The sequence below is a fragment of the Oncorhynchus mykiss genome, chromosome 19 (assembly GCF_057628025.1).
Source record: "Oncorhynchus mykiss isolate SJ-2025 chromosome 19, ASM5762802v1, whole genome shotgun sequence".
NCBI lineage: Eukaryota > Metazoa > Chordata > Actinopteri > Salmoniformes > Salmonidae > Oncorhynchus > Oncorhynchus mykiss.
This window is the reverse complement of record NC_143040.1, coordinates 58,986,649-59,005,360: the sequence shown is the minus strand read 5'-3', so window position 1 is coordinate 59,005,360 and position 18,712 is coordinate 58,986,649. Positions and strand designations below refer to the sequence as shown.

Sequence of the window (18,712 nt, the reverse complement as noted above, 5' to 3'; positions counted from 1 at the left end):
TGGCGGCCCTGGCTGCTCCATGCTGACTGGCTGCTCCATGCTGACTGGCAGCTCTGGCTGCTCCATGCTGACTGGCTGCTCTGGCTGCTCCATGCTGACTGGCTGCTCCATGCTGACTGGCGGCCCTGGCTGCTCCATGCTGACTGGCGGCCCTGGCTGCTCCATGCTGACTGGCGGCCCTGGCTGCTCCATACTGACTGGCGGCCCTGGCTGCTCCATACTGACTGGCGGCCCTGGCTGCTCCATACTGACTGGCGGCCCTGGCTGCTCCATGCTAACTGGCAGCTCTGGCGGCTCCTTGCAGACTGGCAGCTCTGGCGGCTCCTTGCAGACTGGCAGCTTTGGCGGCATCCTGCAGACAGGCAGCTCTGGCGGCTCCTTGCAGACTGGCAGCTCTATGCAGACTGGCAGCTCCTTGCAGACTGGCAGCTCCTTGCAGACTGGCAGCTCCTTGCAGACTGGCAGCTCCTTGCAGACTGGCAGCTCCTTGCAGACTGGCAGCTCCTTGCTAACTGGCAGCTCTATGCTAACTGGCAGCTCTATGCTAACTGGCAGCTCTTTGCTAACTGGCAGCTCTTTGCAAACTGGCAGTTCTGAACAGGCGGGAGACTCCGGCAGCGCTGTAGAGAAGGAAGGCTCTAACAGCGCTAAACAGGCGGGAGACTCCGACAGCGCTGGAGAGGAGGAGGGCTCCGACAGCGCTGGACAGGCGAGGCGCACTGTAGGCCTGATGCGTGGTGCTGGCACTGGTGGTACTGGGCCGAGGACACGCACAGGAAGCCTGGTGCGGGGAGCTGCTACCGGAGGGCTGGGGTGTGGAGGTGGTACTGGAAAAACCGGACCGTGCAGGCGCACTGGAGCTCTTGAGCACCGAGCCTGCCCAACCTTACCTGGTTGAATGCTCACGGTCGCCCTGCCAGTGCGGCGAGGTGGAATAGCCCGCACTGGGCTATGCAGGCGAACCGGAGACACCGAGCGCAAGGCTGGTGCCATGTAAGCCGGCCCAAGGAGACGCACTGGGGACCAGCTGCGTAGAGCCGGCTTCATGGCATTAGGCTCGACGCTCAATCTAGCCCGGCAGACACGCGGAGCTGGAATATACCGCACCGGGCTATGCACCCGCACTGGAGACACCGTGCGCACCACTGCATAACACGGTGTCTGTCCGGTCTCTCTAGCCCCCCGGTAAGCACAGGGAGTCTGCCCAGGTCTCCTACCTGGCATAGCCATACTCCCTGTTAGCCCCCCCCCAAGAAATTTTTGGGGCTGCCTCTCAAGCTTCCATCCGCGTCGCCGAGCTGCCTTCTCATACCAGCGCCTCTCTGCTTTCACCGCCTCCATTCTACGGTAACCTTCCTCGCACTGCTCCAGCGAATCCCAGGCGGGCTCCGGCACTCTCCCTGGGTCGGCCGCCCACCTGTCGATCTCCTCCCAAGTAGTATACTCCATACTGTACTCCTCCTTGGGCTGTTCCTGTTGTTTCTTCTCCCGCTGCACCTTAGTGCGGCTACACTCCCCTGGTTTAGCCCAGGGTCCTCTCCCGTCGAGGATTTCCTCCCATGTCCAGAAATCCTTATTGCGCTTCTCCTCGCTCTGCTCCTGCCTGTTGACACGCTGCTTGGTCCGTTGGTGGTGGGTGATTCTGTAACGGTTTTCTTTATGAGAAGGAGAGTCGGACCAAAATGCAGCGTGTCGATTGCGATTCATGTTTAATGAAAAACCACACTAAACACAAACACTACAAAAACAATAAACGTAACGAAAACCTAAACAGCCTATCTGGTGAAAACACATAGACAGGAACAATCACCCACAAACACACAGTGAAACCCAGGCTACCTAAATATGGTTCCCAATCAGAGACAATGACGAACACCTGCCTCTGATTGAGAACCATATCAGGCCGAACATAGAACTAGACAAACTAGACATGTAACATAGAATGCCCACTCAGATCACACCCTGACCAATCAAAACATAGAAAATACAAAGTAAACTATGGTCAGGGCGTGACACACGCTGCACCTTGGTCCACTCATTTCGGCGAGCATGACAGGACGCATGTTAGCAACAGGTATCAATTTGGCTTTAGGCTCTAGATAAAACCTTTTTTAACTAAGAGTGTAGGAGATATTCAGATCTGGCACAATTCAACATAACAGGAAATACAGGCGGGTAATATTAAGTTATTTGAGATTTTCTGAAACACTAACATTCAAAACTTGTTTTTAGACATTCAATGAACTGTTCAATGAACTGTTGTGCAACTCCATTGGTCACTCCCACTAGTTTCCTGGGTATGTTTAGGAAATATGGCAGCTAGCCTACAGTGAAGTTATAGTATTACAGAAGTAGAACTGCCTCCCACGCTCTCAAGCAGATCATTTAGACAACACACTGTAATGTTGCAGAATAGTCAACAGAGGAGTTGACTGATAAAAGCCAGCAGCAGCCTAGCCACAGAGCATTATCCTCCTCAGTAAAACAATGGCTCTGTTGTTTTGCATTAACTGTATCAATACACTTTTACAATGGCAAAGCTCAACACAGCTGTTCAGTCAGCAAGGCAGGGTATCAAACACACACACACACACAGACACACACACACACACACACACACACACACACACACACACACACACACAGACACACACACACACACACACACACACACACACGCACACACACACACAGAACAGCTTGGCACAGGCTACAGCTTGGCACATATCAATGGTATCAAAACAGTCACATGACTCGCATCACTCATCATATAGAAACAGACACAAACATTTTTAATAAACGTATGCAGGGAACGAACCTGTGGGACTTCATAAAGTCAAACAAGGGATGGAGTGAAGTCAAGGCATGACTCATACATCATTCTACAGGTTATGAGTGGGGCTGGCTGGGTGAGTCACCAGTGGCTGTTGAAAGATATATTTGCTCCTACCAAGCCCAATCTAATGCAAACTCCAAAACAAACTTTAACCGCTCTAGTTTGGACAGCAGCTTACAATAGCTGAATGATGCATATGTTTGAGTTTAATGAATGCATATAGAATATGAACATTAAATATCATTAAATGTGAATATGAACATTAAACACTATATAGCGCTCTGTGCGCACACAGTACAGTACACAATTACCAGCAGAAAGCTGAAAGATAGAGCTACTGAACCTGAAACAATTACTGGAGACCAGTACAGTAGAGAGTAATAAAGACTCCATTTATCACTTTTTTAATCATCAAGGGACTGAGAAACAAGTGTGATGTTACCACAACAGCCCAATGCAGTGATCTGCTTGGATTACATGCTTTCACAACCAGGCCTGTCGTAACCCTGAACGTGTTGACTTTGGAGGAGGATGAGGAAAGAACGCACATTCATCCTGGCACTTATCTCTCTCCCCTGTTCACTGCTCCACATAAAGATAGACATCTTTGGGACATGTATAACGCAACACTTGACATGATGATGTTAAGTCCATAATAACAACCTATGCAATGGTATTTCGATTAGTTTAGCATGAATGTGCAAGCTTTCAATTTCTGACAAATGGACCATGTGCTGTCTATTGGAATAATTTGTATTTAAAATATCACCAGAAAAAAAAGTGGGTGGCACAGAAACAAGCACACCATGTCTCCAAGTAAGCAAGTAGCCATGTCCGAGCCAGAATGGACACACCAGATGTCTGATTGTTAGTAAAAACAGGGTAAAGGGAATGGTGATAGGAAACCATTTTTTTCTTCAAACAGTCATCCAGTCTGTATGCTGCAATAATGACTAAGTCCAGAACTACCTTAACAAAGAAAGCTTTATTTCCACTGGACAATGACTGGTGTCAGCTAAAGGTGTAGGCATGATACCTACTGCAGGTCTTTGTTGGATATTACTCGTGGGTTTGTGTGTAGATATACTATGTGATTTTATCTTTGTATACATGTTTGTTCAGGGGGTTAAGAGGTTCAAAGCAGGGTTATGTTTTCATTGCAGCCCCCTAGAGAGATTGATTGTTTCTCTCTCTCTCTCTCTCATCCTGATACTGTTCATGACATTTTGAGCTGTAGAGATTTGCAGATTGATAAGAACTGCATTACCAACAGTCTGAAGGTAATGCAGCAGGTGTCAAAACAAACACATTCACAAGAGTAGCTTGGTTTCCATCCAATTGGCGACCAATTGATGACTGTACCGAAAAATAAATAAACGAGGAACATAGGTTAACTCTACTAAAAATGTCACAAAACATGTTGCTTTATATAGCGAATGTGCCCAATCTGGCATTGGCACGTGCGCTCTAGCCAACATCTCGCAGATAGAGTGCGGGTATAGCCTACATGATTAAATTTGTCAAACGGCAGCCAAGCATCGATCATCATGTGACCACAATAAGTCATTTAGTATGTATTTCATCTGTAGCCTAATAAACCGTATGCTTTCCAGAGTCGTGACAACATGTCATTGCATGACTCCAAGTTTACTTCAATACGATGGTTATTATATCAATATTTACACATAAAAGTATTTCCACTGCCATTTCTCGCATAATACATTTTAATGACACAAAAAGATCCCACCTTGTCTACAGTGGTGTAAAGTACTTGAGTAAAATACTTTAAAGTACCACTTAAGTATTTTTGGGGTTAATCTGTACTTTACTGTTTATTTTTTACAACTTTAAATTTTATTTCACTATATTCCTAAAGAAAATAATGTACTTCTTACTAGCATAATGAATTCTACTGACACAAAATGATCCCACGTTGTCTAGCAAATTTACTAGTTTGGTAGACATTTGGAAAGTTTAGTGACAAATTTGCTCTTTCCATCAGGCCTGTCATGACATTTTTTATCCAACATGCACTTTACGGGCATAAAAACGTTGGATGGAAACCTGGTTAATGTAGTTTGTTTAGTCAAACTACAATTTATATAGACTCAAACCTCCGCCCTATGTTGTGGCACAGAGTCCCCTGTCTTACAGCTCGAGACATTGGGTAAACAAATCAGTCCATTAAAACAAATTAATCCAGGTGTATGCACACATACACACACGCAGGGATAACAGGATGTGCACACACACACACACACACACACACACACACACACACACACACACACACACAGATCATTGTCACATGCCACCAGCTAATCTGGCCTTTTAACTAACTACAACTGAATCTGGATCAGTTGTAAAATGTTGCATATCTATCTAGACTCAGACCAAACCGGACACATTCTTTTGACTGATTGATTGTCTCTGCTGTAACCAAGAGGCTTGGTCTTGCAAGCTAGCCACCTTCCGACTTTGACTGTAGACAAATCAGTCCATTAAACAGTGATGATGCTTCACAATGGAAACGATGCAGCCATGTGGGGCTGGGGCTCTTCAGCCTCAGAAGGCCTTCTTTAATGATCATACCAGTCATAGTCCTCCTCCCCTGACAGACATATATACCGTATACAGGGGTATTTTGAAATACAGACGGTATGATTTTAAATACTCACTCACTTATCTTCGCTCGCTCCTTGGAGCACAGTGAACGCCACGCCATCCTATTCTAGGCAAGGTCCCAGGCTGATGTGGTGTTGGGTCCCAGGCTGATGTGGTGTTGGGTCCCAGGCTGATGTGTTGTTGAGTCCCAGGCTGATGTGGTGTTGAGTTCCAGGCTGATGTGGTGTTGAGTCCCAGGTTGTGTAGGACAACCTCCAACTGGTGACCAAACCAGACTCTCGTTCTTTATCTTGGGTGTGGCCAGTTGGGGGATGGCTCCTTGAGGACAAGGGCAGGCTCCAGAGGTGGGTTTGATCTGGCCAGGTGACCAAACAGTCGTAGTCGGGAGTTGGTTAGCTTGCAAGATCAAGCTTCTTGGTTACAGAAGAGACAATCAATCCTCTCCTGGATCAAGTGTGAGTAGCCTTTTGAGATAGTTGCATAACTTTATGAGCCAGGTTTGTCTGTCCTCTCTTGAGCTTGTGAGCATTTAGCTAGTGTCTGCTATGGGTAATCACTAGTACTTTGTTGGCATAATATTTTTTTAAATAACGTTTGAATAGAAATAGCGGCCCTTGTGTGCACTGCTGGTAATACCGTATAGCCGGGTATGGTACAGGTACGGTATGAAGGTATGGAAATCTGGATACGGCCCAACCCTGTTTACAAAGACCTAAATGATATTTATGATATGTAATACAACCTTTTACTTCAGGCTATGGTAGGGTAAGACACTTGTACTAAGCTCAAGAATCTAAATGACCATTGAACAGCAAAACCTGCATTGTCTCAAAATACAAGAGTTGGCCTTAAAGAGACACAACAACACCACCTACTCAATGCCGATCGGTGTCAGTACAAAGCTCTAGGCTACGTCCAGCCCTGTCCATCCTTTGATTGTGTCAGTAATTATGCGTTGATGATAGAGTGATCCCTAATCCATCACTCTATCACCATGTTAATGAACTTTCATTAATTAACGTTTGATTGCTTAATCTGCTTAAAGTCTATATTAGAGGGTCATGGTGTTGTATGTATTGTGATCTTGTTTCTGCTTTCTGATGTAGTGTTGATGAATTTGGTTGGTTTTGTTTTATATTTAATGTTTGAAATGCACTTTACAAATAAAATATTGTTATTATTAAATATTATTATTATTATTAATTTAACCTGTGGATGTAGACAGACATCTGAAAAAAGTGGGGAGAGAAAATAATAAAGACCAATTGAGCAGGGATCAACACTAGTGTCCCTCAGACATAGTGGTTACATGGTTACTGACACCTTGCTAACCACCTCGCTCAATGGGTAAATGGCTGTTAAGCTATGTATTTCCTAGTTTTCTTAATGCATGCATTTTGTTTTCAAATTACCTAATAAAGGACTAGTTAAACAACTAATTTAATTCAGGAGAGAAAATTCTACAAGATCTCTCAACCTTGGTTCCAGGTTCATACCATACACATTCCATTTCACTAAAGACAATATATATATAAAAATTCAAGTTAGACTTACAAATTAAATACTTGCATTTTTTTTTATATATATATAAAAATTCAAGTTAGAATTGATGTAACGAAACAGGGATCAATGAGCTGACAGACAGAATGGAGAATCAATGTCTTATCTAATGGTCCTAAAGTAGGCACTATTTGTCAAAGCTTTGCTGGCTAAGTGCATTCCTCTGGAGTGACTCTGCTGATCTAGGGAACAAGGGGCAGGTATGTGAATAAATTATGTCACATCAGAGGAGATTTACTGCAGATTTCTCTGATAAAGAAAAGCCGTTCAAGCCTGGGGGATATGAATCATGTGAGCAGGGAATGTTTCAATAGTTGAAAACTTGATTGGAACTACAGTAGAACCATCTAGAATGTATTGCAATGGTGATCAATCAACACATTTTATTGATATGTCTGAAACATTATGTCAGATGATGAACTTCGCCACTGTGTCTGCATGCTGCGTCTCACCACAATATTATCAGTCAAACATTGTGGCAGCTTTCCTTTCGCTCTACAGGAAGTTGCATACAAACACTCTCCCTTGGTCAGCTGGGATCAAAGTCAAAGCAGGGAGCTGGAGAGAGACCACTGACAGACTGACTCTGATCTGCAGCAGTTGGCAGTCAGGCTGCTTCTGTTTATTGTTCATCAACTCCATCAACAGACGTGCAAATAACTGGTTATTACAGATACTATATGTGTCAGCTTCTGTTTGTATGTACACAATCTGTACCTGAACTGCCACATTCCCACAAAACCTATAGACAATAACATCCAATCATTCAAATGTATAATGAATCATAGGATATGAATCATACAGTAAATGAATCATAGGATATGAATCATACAGTATATGAATCATACAGTATATGAATCATACAGTATATGAATCATACAGTAAATGAATCATAGGATATGAATCACACAAGTAAATTAATCATAGGATATGAATCATACAGTATATGAATCATACAGTATATGAATCATACAGTAAATGAATCATAGGATATGTGGTGTGTTAGAAATTGCTTCACTTGATCATCCAATCTACCTGGCCCTGCTCCACATCCTCCTCCCAGGCACACACCACAACGTGGCTGTGACATATCATACTGGAGAGCCTGTCAGTACAGAGGCTAGTAAGAATATCAAACACGAGTCCACTCAGCCATACTGCTAGAGACTTGTTTGTAAAGCTCATAGCCTCAAGTTCTGATTCAGTATCGTGGCGAAACATGCATGTTGGGGGAGTAGGACTACATGAGAGAAATTAAACAAAAATATTATCATTCATGCTCTGCTCTTATGTTACTCCTGTCCAAAACATTAACTGACTACATAGCGTAAAATGTACAATACAACCACAAAATGCATACACGGATGAACACAAATACACATACAGTACTCATTGGCCTACACTGCATTGCACCAGGCCTAAGAACACCCATTAACTGTGTGTAATCCACAATATACCATGGGCTGTCATGCCTTATTACTTATTATAAACAGGGTCGTTTGAGCCCTGAATTCTGATTGGCTGAAAGTCGTGGTATATGAGACAATATACGGTACCATTGGTATGACGCAACACTACTTGTGTACTGTTCTAATTACGTTAGTAATCTGTTTATAATAGCAATAAGGCACCTCATGGGTTTGTGGTATATGGCCAATATACCATGGCTCAGGGCTGTATGCAGTCCTCAGTGCTGCCTCGTGCCTAAGAACAGCCCTTAGCTGTGGTATATTGGCTATATACCACAAACACAGGCCTTATTGCTTACAAATGCCATTACTCAATTCATATACTTTAGCACACAAAAAGAGAGCAAACAAATGTCAATCAAAATGAACCCTTTCTGTCACAAAAAGCTGTAGACCTAAATTGATCTATTGATTCTATACACTACAGTACAGTACAGTATGAAGAGCATAGAAGTAAAATAAAAATACAGTTATTCAAGCTGTAAGGTTGTGAATGTTTGGTCAAACTGTGAAAACTGAATATGTGGGTTCTATCTAAAACCGAAACATCACTTCCTACTATTACTTCGAATGAAGGAAAATTAGTAAGGCCAAACAAAAAAGGAACTCTGTTTCAGGTATGGTTGGTCTTATAATTCCAAAGGAAGTCTGTTTCAGGTATGGTTGGTCTTATAATTCCAAAGGAAGTCTGTTTCAGGTATGGTTGGTCTTATAATTCCAATATGGGTCAGCAGGGCAGCAAATATTAGAAAGGGAAGCTGAAGAAATGCTAGAAGAACTAAAAGCCATGGGTTACTTGGTTAGAAATGTTGAAATGGAGATGGATGATCAAGTAAGAATCTGAAGTTTACCAAAAGCATCTACAGTACAAAATAACCTTATGGCACAGTGCAAATGGTATGTGACATGTCTTTTCTCACCCACAACCATAACTTCAGGCATGCTGGAGCCATGAACTACTGTAGCAACACACTAAACCTCACACACTTTTGGCTTGCAGTCTGGCAACTGTGCCTCCTGACAACCCAGAAGGATATCATTCCATATCCTTATTCAAGGATTGTATGACTACTCCGTACACACTTTCAGCTGAAGGCCATTTGAGACCGAACACTTATTTTGAGCAGAAGACATGTCATTCAAGAGGGTAAAAGCTACTGCAAAACGTATACCTGATGACTGAGAATAAAGGACAGCACTAGTTACTGTAGGGTGCTAAAAAATGGGTTTGTAAAGGTGTTGTTGACAGAGTACGGTAGAAGGTTTGTTATGTTATGTAAACTGAATGGTCTGTGTTTCTTTGATGGTATCAGTAGGAGGAAAACAACATTGTCTCTGAATTAATTTGATTGAATTTGATTTATTAGGATCCCCATTAGCTGAAGTCAATGGCGACAGCTAGTCTTACAGGGGTCCGACATGTAACTAAAAAGACATTACAGACAAAATACTTTACAATTGACATACATTTAAGAACATTAACATGTAGTGTTGGTGTGTGTGCATCTATCAGTTACACATACATGTCAGTACATACACACAACAAGTAGGTCACATGTTGGGACTGTGAAAAGACCCCTGGTGACATGTCTGATGGGGTAAGTGTGTGTGTCAGTGCTGTGTGTAACAATTTTGAATTTCCAACACATTAACATTTCTCATAAAAACAAGAAGTGAAGCAATCGGTCAATTTGTCATTCTGCCCATGATTTCCTATAAAATATCAATTTACACAAATTTACATTTGTTATATAATTGATCTTGGCTTCATAATACAGTTTCTTCTTATTTTTGCTGAGTTTAGTCACATATTTTCTTATCTTGCAGTAAACCAGCCAGTCAGTTGCTCAGCCAGACTTATTAGCCACTCATTTTGCCCCATCTCTTACAACCATACAGTTTTTTGGAAGTTTACATACACCTTAGCCAAAAACATTTCAACTCAGTTTTTCACAAATCCTGACATTTAATCCTAGTAAAATATTCCCTGTCTAAGGTCAGTTAGGATCACCACTTTATTTTAAGAATGTGACATTTCAGAATAATAGTAGAGAGAATGATTTATTTCAGCTTTTATTTATTTCATCACATTCCCAGTGGGTCAGAAGTTTACATACACTCAATTAGTATTTGGTAGCATTGCCTTTAAATTGTTTAACTTGGGTCAAACGTTTCAGATAACCTTCCACAAGCTTCCCACAACACGTTGGGGGAATTTAGGCCCATTCCTCCTGACAGAGCTGGTGTAACTGAGTCAGGTTTATAGAACTCCTTGCTCGCACACGCTTTTTCAGTTCTGCCCACAAATGTTCTATGGGATTGAGGTCAGGGCTTTGTGATGGCCACTCCAATACCTTGACTTTGCTATCCTTAAGCCATTTTGCCACAACTTTGGAAGATTGTTTGGGGTCATTGTCCATTTGGAAGACCCATTTGTGACCAAGCTTTAACTTTCTGACCGATGTCTTGAGATGTTGCTTCAATATATCCACATCATTTTCCTACCTCATGATGCCATCTAGTTTGTGAAGTGTACCAGTCCCTCCTGCAGCAAAGCACCCCCACAACATGATGCTGCCACCCCCGTGCATCACAGTTGGGATGGTGTTCTTCGGCTTGCAAGCCTCCCCCTTTTTCCTCCGAACATAACGATGGTCATTATGGCCAAACAGTTCTATTTTTGTTTCATCAGACCAGAGGACATTTCTCCAAAAAGTATGATCTTTGTCCCCATGTGCCTTTGCAAACCGTAGTCTGGCTTTTTTTATGGCAGTTTTGGAGTAGTGTCTTCCTCCTTGCTGAGTGGCATTTCAAATTATGTCGATATAGGACTCGTACTTTTGTACCTGTTTCCTCAGGCATCTTCACAAGGTCATTTGCTGATGTTCTGGGATTGATTTGCACTTTTCGCACCAAAGTACATTCATCTCTAGGAGACAGAACACATCTCCTTCCTGAGCGGTATGACGGCTGTGTGGTGCCATGGTGTTTATACTTGCGTACTATTGTTTGTACAGATGAACGTGGTTCCTTCAGGCATTTGGAAATTGCTCCCAAGGATGAACCAGACTTGTGGAGGTCTACAATCTTGGCTGAGGTCTTGGCTGATTTCTTTTGATTTTCTCATGTCAAGCAAAGAGGCACTGAGTTTGAAGGTAGGCTTTGAAATACATCCACAGGTACACCTCCAACTGACTCAAATTATGCTTCTAAAGCCATGACATCATTTTCTGGAATTTCCCAAGCTGTTTAAAGGCACAGTCAACTTAATGTATGTAAACTTCTGACCCACTGGAATTGTGATATAGTGAGTTATAAGTGAAATAATATGTCTGTAAACAATTGTCAGAAAAATGACTTGTGTTATGCACAAAGTCAAAATTATTCAAAGTTATTGCCAAAATGCACTAACCGTCTTGCCCAAATTATAGTTTGTTAACAAGACATTTGTTTAGTGGTTGAAAAACAAGTTTTAATGACTCCAACCTGAGTGTATGTAAACTTCCGACTTCAACTGTACATTCAGCAGTCCATTAATTAGTTGGTGTGTGTAAGTGTCTGTGTGTGCTGCGGGACCCATAGGCTTGGCTTTCTCATCCCTTCCAGGCTTTTGGGAGGGAGGACGGACAATGAGCCTTTCATTGCGGATCTAAGCAATGAACGCATGCATATTTGCAAGGTCAATTACACTGGAAAGCACCTTGTGAGTCCCACCATGTACAATCAGTGGTGTAGAGGCTAAACGCAAGTAAAATGCAGTTTGTCCACCTTTTGTATTTTGCGCGACAGTTTAGCCACCTTCAGTGGAAAAATGCAATGAAAGTATAGGAAGCAACTGGTAACAGAATTTACCAACACCCCTTTTTTTACCACTACATCACATAATAGAATGTATTTGTCTGACAGTGGAACCCAGTTAGGTTGTGGTTGTTGGTTATCATCTAGTGGGGATGTTATGGAATATGTTAATGGAAAACATATACAGTACACTTGCACAGCCATGAGAAGAGTCTATAGCTTGTTGAAAGTAATGTATTTTCTTAACTTTATCTCCACCGTAAGGACAACATAACACTGTCATAGTCATGAGATAACCGCCATGAACAATTAGCAGCTGTCATGACTGTTTATGCCATATGTTATGTCATGTGTAGCTTCAAAATACGTTTAAACTATCGAGAAACATTTCCTCAACCTCATTCCTCAGCTTTCCAAATGGTGGCAGGGTTAGGCTGTTTAAAATTACAGACTGCACATTTAAATCCACCAAACACTTAAGAACAAAATAACTATAAAATACAGCTTAACATAATTTGCTTTCCATTTTTATTTTCACCTCTTTCACCCCTATCACACCTTGCTGTTACTTCTCTTGCTTTTCCCATTGATATGCTGTTGCTGCTTGCTGGTAAATTCCCCATTTTGTCTCACAGATGGATGGATGCCAGTCATGACCCAAACTTCAGATCAAACTTGTCTGCCTTCAACAGTTAACAAAACCGGCGCAAGTCCGAACTAGACAAGCAGGAACAAGACACCTCACTGGTTTACCTGTACAAACTGCCACAGGGAAAAAGATTCACTCTGCTCTGCGTTTAAAATGAAATTAATACATCAAAACACATTTCAGTCGACAAACACCTCCGGTGTGGTAGGACACACACGACCATAAGGAGGATTATTTAGTTTAACTTGAGAAACATATGTCTGGTCTGGTGGTGTTTTGTTACAGTATTTATTTATTGTTTACTTAAGAATGTATTTACAAAATAAACTGAACACTTATTTTTTTCTGTTGGTTAAGGGCTTGTTGGTTAAGGGCCACTGCGCCACCCTGTAAGGTCTAGACCTGCGCATGTGACAAATACAATTTGATTTGATTATCCGGGATTCAGGATTGTAATCAATGTAAATATTTGAGGAGCTCAGTTTATCTTTATAAGTGTAGAGTGCAGATGGAGAAGTGCATATTACCGAGCCTGGTCCCAGATCTGTTTGTGCTATCTTGCCAACTCCTTGTGACTCATTGTTTGGAATGAAAATTACCCAGCCCAGTCATATCTGTTGAAATCCAGTAGCTGATCCCAACTACATTGCTAACAAACACACACACACGCACACACACACACACACACACAACTAATAGCTATGCAGGTCATGAGCAATCACACATTTTTTTTATTTTGTGAATTTTTACCCCTTTTTCTCCCCAATTTCGTGGTATCCAATTGTTGTAGTAGCTACTATCTTGTCTCATCGCTACAACTCCCGTACGGGCTCGGGATTGACGAAGGTTGAAAGTCATGCGTCCTCCGATACACAACCCAACCAAGCCGCACTGCTTCTTAACACAGCGCGCATCCAACCCGGAAGCCAGCCGCACCAATGCGTCGGAGGAAACACCATGCACCTTGGTTAGCGCACTCTGCGCCCAGCCCGCCACAGGAGTCGCTGGTGCGCGATGAGACAAGGACATCCCTACCGACCAAGCCCTCCCTAACCCGGACGACGCTAGGCCAATTGTGCGTCGCCCCACGGACCTCCCAGTCGCGGCCGGTTACGACAGAGCCTGGGCGCGAACCCAGGGACTCTGATGGCACAGCTGCCACTGCGCCACCACTGCGCCACCCGGGAGGCCAAATCACACATTATTTGATAAAGAAAGTACACTGTAAAGGAGTGGTCGTGAAATTGACAGTAATTTACAGGCAGCTCAGTGTCAAGTAAAATGATGTATTTCATATTACAGTACACCCACCATATAAATATGGTATCAAAAAAAGTACTGTAAAATGTACTGTATTAGGACTATTCTGTCAAAAAGTAAATTCTACCGTAATCGTGATGAATTAATGAATGGATAGATGAAACTCATTGAGGGAAGGGGTTTGTATTTCACAGTATCTTATTGTAATTACAAGGGATTGGCACAAGCAGCTTGGCCGCTAGGTAAAGTGTTTGCATATAACAGCATATTAATGAATATATGGTGTTTTATATCACTTGCACCTCTAGAGTCCTTAACAAAGGCTTCCAAACCGGCAGCGACTACAAGACAAAACAGACCAAAAGGACATGGCAAAATGCAATCTGTCGCCTATATACTGTATTTCAAATTGATTGAGCACTATAACCACATACTGTACCAGTTACATTGGTACAGCATTTTCACAGACCGATTTCTTTTCCATCACTCACAGCTGAAGATATTAGCATTTTATATTCATCCAATGACTGCCATGTTTTTGGATGACGTGATGATATTGTCGCTGCTCACGCTGGTTCCTGTGCGCACTGAATACTAGTGTGCATGTGAAGTTGGGCTGTGTAAAATATAGACAGTCCATGAATCAGTGTATGCGAACGTGAGTAGATTATGTTGAAAACAACGGTCAGACATCTTGGATGCAGTCTCCAGTTCTTTATACCTCAGTGGTGAAATAACAGTACCATTTGAAAATGAGAAATTCTTTCCCTGCCCACCACATTTTTGCACAATGCACCATCATTTACAGTATGCTGCAGTAAAATGTTTCAGGGTATTTTACTGTTGATATCCCCCAAATTACTGTAGAAATGACAGTTTTCCATTTCAGTGTAGCCAGTTCTGATATTGCTTAAGATATAAGACACGAAAGTGGGATAAGGATTAGGCCATCAGTTGAGGATCTGGGATAACTCCATAGTGATTTAAAAGCTAAGCTATTCTTAATCACATCTCTGATTGTGCATAACTTATTGCTCAATAAAGTAAAATCCCCAATAATTAATTATAGAGGGCTTTTAGGGTAGGCAAATCATACTGTTGAAATCAGTCTATATATTAATTTGTTGTCAGAAGTATAACTCTCCCTGAGATTAGGTGCCTGTATCATAGCCTAAATGCTGGCTAACTGTACATTTGAATGCCAAGCAGGTGCTGACAGGTATCAACGCAGGTAGGCGGCACGGTAAGACATGAATGGATGGCATGAAAAATTGGGGGCAAACTAGGATAGGTAGGCCTATCTATTTTGTGTCTTACCTTTAACCACAAAATCTAGGCTACCTACAGTGCCTTCAGAAAGTATTCACACCCCTTGACTTTTTCAACATTTTGCTGTGTTAAAGCCTGAATTTAGAATGGATAACATACAAATGTATAAAAAATTAGAAGCTGAAACGTCTTGAGTCAATAAGTATTCAACCCCTTTGTTATGGAAGCCTAAATAAGTTAACAAGTCACATAATAAGTTGCATGGACGCACTCTATGTGCAATAATAGTGTTTAACATGACTACCTCATCTCGGTACCCCACACATACTGAATCTGTAAGATCCCTCAGTCGAGCTGTGAATTTCAAACACAGATTCAACCACAAAGACCATGGAGGTTTTCCAATGCCTTGAAAAGAAGGGCACCTACTGGTAGATGGGTGAAAAATACAAAAAAGCAAACATTGAATATCCCTTTGAGCATGGTGAAGTTGTTCATTACTCTTTGGGTGGTGTTTCAATACAGCCAGTCACTACAAAGATACAGGTGTCCTTCCTAACTTAGTTGCCGGATAGGAAGGATACCGCTCAGAGATTTCACCATGAGGCCGATGGTGAATTTAAAACAGTTACAGAGATTATTGGCTGTGATAGCAGAAAACTTAGGATGGATCAACAACATTGTAGTTACTCCACAATACTCACCTAATTGACCGAGTGAAAAGATGGAACCCTGTACAGAATAAAAAATATTCCAAAACATACATCCTGTTTGCAACAAGGACCTAAAATAATACTGGAAAAAAAAGAGGAAAGCAATTAACTTTTTGTTTTGGATACAAAGTGTTATGTTTGAGGAAAATCCAAATTTACCCCAAAATCCATATTTTCAAGCATAGTAGTGGCTGCATAATGTTATGGGTATGCTTGTAATCATTAAGAACTGGGGAGTTTTTCAGGATAAAAAATGTACCTCTATGGGATCTGTGTCCCGTCCATGGGATGGTTGAGCTAACATAGGCTAATGTGATTAGCATGAGGTTGTAAATAACAAGAACATTTCCCAGGACATAGAAATTTCTGATATTGTCAGAAAACTTAAATTATTGGTAATGTAACTGCACTGTCCAATTTACAGTAGCTATTACAATTAAATAATACCATGCTATTGTTCGAGGAGAGTGCAGTGCAGTTTTGAACTTGAAAAGTAATTAATAAATAAATTAGGCACATTTGGGCAGTCTTGATACAAACGGTTGAACAGAAATGCAATGGTTCATTGGATCAGTCTAAAACTAGTGGCCATAATCTAAATTCCGCTTGGGCTGGAATTACACATTATGGCCTTTCTCTTGCATTTCAAAGATGGTACAAATATTTTTTTTTCAACTGTTATTTTTTTCTTTGTATTATCTTTTACCATATCTAATGTGTTATATTCTCATACATTCCTTTCACATTTCCACAAACTTCAAAGTATTTCCTTTACAATGGAATCAAGAATATGCATATCCTTGCTTCAAGGCCTGAGCTACCGGCAGTTAGATTTGGGTATGTCTTTTTAGGTGAAAATTGAAAAAAAGGGGTGGATTGAAAAACACTTAAGGAATGGAGCTATAAGCGCAGGCTAAATCCTAGAGGAAAACTTGGTTCAGTTTGCTTTCCACCAGACACTGGGAGATGACTTTACCTTTCAGAAGGACAATAACTTAAATCACAAGGCCAAATCTACACTGGAGTTGCTTACCAAGAAGACAGTGAACAATCCTGACTGGCCGAGTTACAGTTTTGACTTAAATCTACTTGAAAATCTATGGCAAGACCTGAAAATTGTTTTCTAGCAATGATCAACAACCAATTTAGAGCTTGAAGAATTTAGAAAAAAATGATGGGCAAATGTTGCACAATTCAGGTGTGGAAAGCACTTAGACACTCACAGCTGTAATCGCAGCCAAAGGTGCTTCTACAAAGTATTGACTAAGGGGTGTGAATACTTACGTAGATGAGACATTTCTGTATTTCACTTCCAATACATTTGAAAACATTTCTACAAACATGTTTTCACTGTCATTATGGGGTATTGTGTGTAAATGGATGAGAAAAATAAATCCATGAAATTCCTTTTGAATTCAGGCTGTACAACAAAATGGTGAATAAGTTTTAATAATTTCTGAAGGCACTAAATGGTGTATCCTGGTACACAAATCAAGGTGATAATAGACCTACCCCAGTGAGCACAATTTCGATAAGGTAAATAAAGGTTTAATTTACATGTTACTGCTGAAGCTGTGGAGCCCGTCAGCACCGTTATAGAACAGTGGGTCGTCGATGCGCCCTTCCTCCTTTGAGCCTTTCTTCTTGAGCTGCAAGGACAAGAACCGCTTCTTCTTCTTTTTCTTCTCACTTGCTGGACTCCTATGCAGCGTCCCATCCAGGGGGCTGACGGGACTGACAAGTCCGGGACTCGACGGTAAACTCGGGCCTGGGCTCGCAAGCTCTCCATCTCCATATGAAGTTGCATCTTTAAATGTGTGCTTTTCCCCGTCCTTGTTTTCTTTATCCAGTGACTTTGTTTTATGAAACAAATTCTTTATTTTTAATGTTCCTGATTTACTCATGGTTGCCCGAAATGCTGCTTTTTAAAAAAAAGTCGATAATAGACTTATTTGAAAAAAAACTATACAACAATCGAAATGTGAAACCAAAAAAATGGATAGAACCAATCCATGCAGACTATTTGTAGACTACAGCGATTGAAAAAGCGCATACCAAGTGCCCAAGCGCTTGTTTCCAAATGCGCAGCGAGAAATATTCTCTACCCGTCTACCCGTGAAACTCCTAAATGTTTAAACTCCCTCACTGCAGAGTGTCGTCTTCCGGGTATTAACGGAGTTCAAGCACATATAGTAGGTAGTCTTGGTTCATTTTCAGAGCCACCTGCAGCTACAGGTAAAATGTGTTCATATCTGTCACAGTGATATATGACATAAATCACACATTGCTCATGCAGAGCTGTGTGCACTTTTCTGCACAGCCTGGCCTCAGAGCAATACGAAATGTGCTTTTCATCTTTCTGAGCACCTCCAAGTCTATGATACCTATTATTAGTCTAATAAATTACTTGAAACATAATCCACAACCAGCAATCTTAAGGTTATATGTACGAGTTGCATCCGGGACAACTGTAGCATTTAAGCTAACCCTTTATACATTTAAACAACGGGTGGTTCTAATCTTGGACGCTGAT

General features: G+C 41.7%; 1 protein-coding gene across 1 annotated transcript in view; it reads right to left on the bottom strand.

Moving 5' to 3' along the window:
- Positions 1 to 18,404, bottom strand: part of LOC110498069 (uncharacterized) — a 59,826-nt gene extending 41,422 nt beyond the window's left edge. Inside the window, exon 1 of the mRNA XM_021574639.3 lies at positions 17,737 to 18,404. Coding sequence (XP_021430314.3) covers positions 17,737 to 18,083 — 347 coding nt within the window. The 5' untranslated portion in view covers positions 18,084 to 18,404. The remainder of the gene's footprint in view (positions 1 to 17,736) is intronic.
- Between the last annotated feature and the right edge of the window lie 308 nt (positions 18,405 to 18,712).